Source organism: Condylura cristata, unplaced genomic scaffold (genome assembly GCF_000260355.1).
Source record: "Condylura cristata isolate star-nosed mole 26May11 unplaced genomic scaffold, ConCri1.0 scaffold00014, whole genome shotgun sequence".
Classification (NCBI taxonomy): domain Eukaryota; kingdom Metazoa; phylum Chordata; class Mammalia; order Eulipotyphla; family Talpidae; genus Condylura; species Condylura cristata.
In genome coordinates this window covers 50,578,322-50,582,488 of record NW_004567115.1, presented here as the reverse complement: position 1 = coordinate 50,582,488, position 4,167 = coordinate 50,578,322, and the positions used below count along the sequence as shown (strand labels likewise).

General features: G+C 51.6%; 1 protein-coding gene across 3 annotated transcripts; it reads right to left on the bottom strand.

Annotated features, from left to right (window-relative positions):
* Nucleotides 1-535: 535 nt before the first annotated feature.
* CDKN2AIP (CDKN2A interacting protein) lies at nucleotides 536-4,020 on the bottom strand. 3 transcript variants are annotated; one of them, XM_004682415.2, is made up of 3 exons: nucleotides 3,593-4,020; nucleotides 3,009-3,139; nucleotides 536-2,590 (listed from the first exon to the last, which is right to left on the bottom strand). In XM_004682415.2, the coding sequence occupies exons 1-3, from the start codon at nucleotides 3,862-3,864 to the stop codon at nucleotides 1,257-1,259; spliced, it is 1,737 nt and encodes a 578-aa protein (XP_004682472.1). In that variant the 5' UTR covers nucleotides 3,865-4,020; the 3' UTR covers nucleotides 536-1,256. The 3 variants fall into 3 exon arrangements, with proteins under 3 accessions (XP_004682472.1, XP_012580208.1, XP_012580209.1); XM_012724755.1 differs by having other exon boundaries at nucleotides 2,507-2,590; nucleotides 3,040-3,139; XM_012724754.1 differs by lacking the exon at nucleotides 3,593-4,020 and having other exon boundaries at nucleotides 3,040-3,119.
* Between the last annotated feature and the right edge of the window lie 147 nt (nucleotides 4,021-4,167).

Genomic DNA, 4,167 nt, shown 5'->3' with positions numbered 1-4,167 from the left:
ACACGCAGTTCGAGCTGACGCAGACACACAGGTCATTGTCACCAGAGGGAACCAGTGCACAGAACGGGGCTTCAGTACCCAGCGTATTCTCAAAACCCGCTCGCTTCCAAAGGTTACCTGGCAACATACTGACTTCAGGCACAGAGTAGCCATTATCTCCAGAAGGGAGTTTCTACATCAGTTTCCCTACTCCAGGTCAGCTGGCCCATCACGGTACTTTCACTCCCCCCCTCCCCCCAGCACCTTTATCACTCACTGTACAGCAGAGAAAACCAGAAGAAAGGTCACAAAGAAAACCCCTCGGGCCAGTTTGAGCCCCGCGCGTGTCATCAGAATCTGGTTCCAGTTTTGCAAACTGAAACTTCCCTACCCTTAAAAGGCCATACAGCTCAGCTCCACGAAACTCCCTGTGTAACTTGGTGACTAGACTATTTGCAGGAATTGGTATTGCTGGGTGGAGGGGGTGCAGAGGGAGAGGCAACAAAAACAAAAACAAAAACCACACTTCTTTGAAAAGGTAAAATAGCTTAAAGCGTTTAATATCTAAACAAATCAATCTGTTAATAGTAGTCACAAAATATGCTTAATATAGAAACCCACGTTTATGTCTTTTAAGAAAAAGTGTAAATTGTTTTACCTGAAAACATAAATTAATCCACTTAAAGAATCTGCAGCAGTCAAAATCATGGTGAATTTTAAACAACTTCGGAATAAAATAACCTTAAGTACTTTATACTGCTTTATATCTAAAAAAATGCTTACAACTTCTCATAAAAATAGTCTGAGGCAACTATTTTTTCTTTTATTCTTTAACAGACATTTGAACAATCTTTAAACCCTAAGATTCACAGGCTTTCAGACATTCAAATAGTAAGGTCCCCTTTTCTTTTGATGTGGTTTATTTAGCTAAAAAAAGAAAAAAGCATGGTAGACAACTTAACACATTTCCACCAAACTGAAAATAGTACAAAAGGCTCGTGACTACAGAACTACACATCGTACCTAGTGTGGCATTAAAAATAGAAGAGTCTCCTCGTAAGCAAACAAAGCACCACCCCGTACGCTGCCCACGCCTCAGCCTACTGTCACCATAAATTATTTACAACTTCTATTGTGTGAAGAGAACTAGAATGTAAATTTTCTGCAAAACTGGAAAAAAGCAATACAAAATTTGTGAAAGCCTCTGCTTTATATCATACAAAAGGGCCAGTTTTTCTCCTCAAACGCCAGGTGCCCGCAGCGTTGCTGAGGGCGTGTTATAGCAGTTCTTGTGGATGCTTTAACGCTGGAGGCAAGTTCACGGGCCTGGATTCTTCATCAAGGAGCACCAGGTCTTCTATTTCGCTGCCTCGGTATTTCCTTTTACATATTCGCACCACCACCTTCTTCTTGAGAAACAACTTCAACGCTTCTCTCGATGCAACAGCTTTTGCGTTTTCTTTGCTTTTCCCACAGCCAGTACCCAAATACACAGACTTGCACCTCAACTCGCAAACGATATTTTCCTGAGAGCTCTTATTCTGAGGCAGGTCTGCCAGTTCTTTCAGCGGGACAAAAAACACATCCAGTGTTGCTTTCAAAGCCTCGATCGCTGCGTTCAGGAGCTCTCCGTGATTCACACTGGGACTGAAGCCACCAACAGCTACCAACTTCCACGCCACTGTTTTATACAGTCTGTTGAAAAAAGGCTGCTTCTGCTTCACATCTTCAGTGGTTAACTTGCAATAGGAGAACTTGACAGCACTCTCACTTGTCTGTGAAGTACTTTTAGCAGGCAACTGTGACGTGCTAGTCTGAGAACTACTCTTGGCGGCTAGCTGGGACACACTCGCTAAGGAGGTGCTTTTGGAAACCAGAGACCCACTGGGCTGGGAGCTGCTCTTAGAAGCTAACAGTGATGCAGCTACCTGTGACGAGCTTTTGGAAGTCAGCACTGATGTACTTGTTGAGCTGCTGCCGCCCTTGGGGGTTAGCAGGGATGTGCCTGATGAGGAACTGTTTTTAGAAACCGAAGAGGAAACGCTGGCCTCGGAACCAGTTTTGGAAGCTGTCTCTGAACAAGGTTTAGAAGACAACAACGGCAACTCTACCTCTGAGCTTCCTGAGGAGCCCAGCAAGGGCACCTCTATCTCTGTCACACTTTGGGAAGCGGACACTGCAGAGCCTTCCAAACCACTCTTTTTAGGTGATCCACTTTGTTGTCTGGCATCAGCGGATTGGGTCACATGACTATTTACACTGGATTTCAACAATGAAGAGACAAGCGATGCCGGACTGTGTTTATCTGGAGCCTCTGCTTCAGAAGCTTTTCCAGACCCTGCCACTGTTACCTGAGAGGAAACGCTGCCGCCGCTTTGGCTGGAAACAGGCCGGTCTCCCTCACTCGCAGAGCTGTTCTGACTCGAGCCAGAGCCCCGAGCCGAGGACCCACTGCTCTCGGCCTTGGTAGAGGACCCAGTACTCGCTGAGCTGTTTTCCTGCTGGGCTGATGCGCGTTCTGTCTTGGCCGACGTTTTCGCAAGTTCTTGCTCAGCTGCAGAACTGTTTTTTCCTTCCATGACTCGCTTTTTCAGCGGCTCGTCTACCCCTTCTAAAAGGAAGGAAAGCACACTTGTGACCAGGTCTACCTCATACCTTGGAGATAAAAACTTTCAAGACAGATACTTGTCAAAATAACAGCACAAAGCAAAACATTTTAAGACTAATGATTTCTTTAGATATTGCAAAATCACTTCATTAATTTCTTAAAGAAAAAAAGGCATGAGTAACATTAACGTCTAATATTAAAGGTACACAGCGTAGACAGCTGATACTTCGGCATCTGTAACAAAAGAAGCCAAATCCAAAGCCTAAAACATACAGGCATTAATTTAGGTTTAAGGTTCCAATTTTATGAGTCACATGACATTTTCAATTCTAGCTGGTTAAAAAATTAGTAACAAGATTCCTAGTTACATCAAATTTAAGCTCTAAACTCCTATGTATGGTCACATCTATGATCTGCTAACCATTGCTACTCGATATCCCTCTTTTCTTCACCTTGGCAACCAGTTCGTCTCTTGTGGTATGGGTGGGAGCATCTGTCACTTTGATGCCTTCCGCCATACTAAGTATTTTATCCATAACTTTTTGAGGATACCTGCAAAAGAAGGAAAGCACGCTTTCGAAAAACCTCCTACTTCTGACGCTCCCGACGGGCCACCGGAGCTGCATTTCCCGGCTGGGATCAACAGAGTGTAGCAACCGCCAGAAGTTTCGGTTTCCGGGAACCCCACAAACAAATGGCCGAGCGTCTGGGCGGCGGGGTCCCGCCCACCGACCTTTCAACTCGAGTGTCCGCAAGGGCTTCGCGGGCCCCCTCCGCCGCCAGGGGGGCCCCTCCCCACCAGGCAGGGGCACCCACGGGGCGCTGATCGCGTCCGGCCCCTGCAGCGATGCCCTCCCCACCCTCAGGGGGCAGCCGGGCCCGCGGATTCCCGCGCTTCGCCACTGCCCCTCCCCACCCGGGCCGGTCGGCGAGGGCGTCGGGCCCCGGGCGCGCGGGGGCGGGGGGACGCGGAGCGCGGCGCCGGGGCGCTTCCTGCTCACTCACCGGCACCCGAGGAAGACGTGGTTGGCCCAGGCCATGGAGAAGGAGACGAGCTGCTGCAGCGGCCGACTGCGCGGCCCGCCCTCGGCGTCGGCCGCTTCCTCCGCGTCCGGGCCGCCCTCGCCGCCCGTGGGCGCCAGGTCGCCGGCGTTGCGGAGCAGAAACTCCCGGCGGTGGCGCCACTGTTTGTCAGTCTCGCCGTCGCAGCGCAGCGCCTCCACCCAGGCGGCCACCCGCGGGTTCTGGCCCAGGAACTCCGACACCTCCTGCGCCATGTTGGGCCTGCGCGTGGTGGAGGCCGCGGGCCGACGCTGCACGGGCGGAGAGGCGGGCGGGGGGCGCGGAGGCGAGCGGCCCTGTCACTGCGGCCTGCACCGGCGGCCCTCCGGAGAACGCCCCTCGGAGGCCCCGCAAGCCAACAACAGCGCCGGGAGCCGCCGAACCGCCCACTTCCGCCCGCCGCCGGCGCCTTCCCTTTTATAACCTCGCCGCCGCCGCGCGCACGCGCGCCCTTCCGGCGTCAGCCGCCTCTCCCAGAATGCTCTGCGGGCGCGCCGCTGCGGTGCCGACGGCGCCGC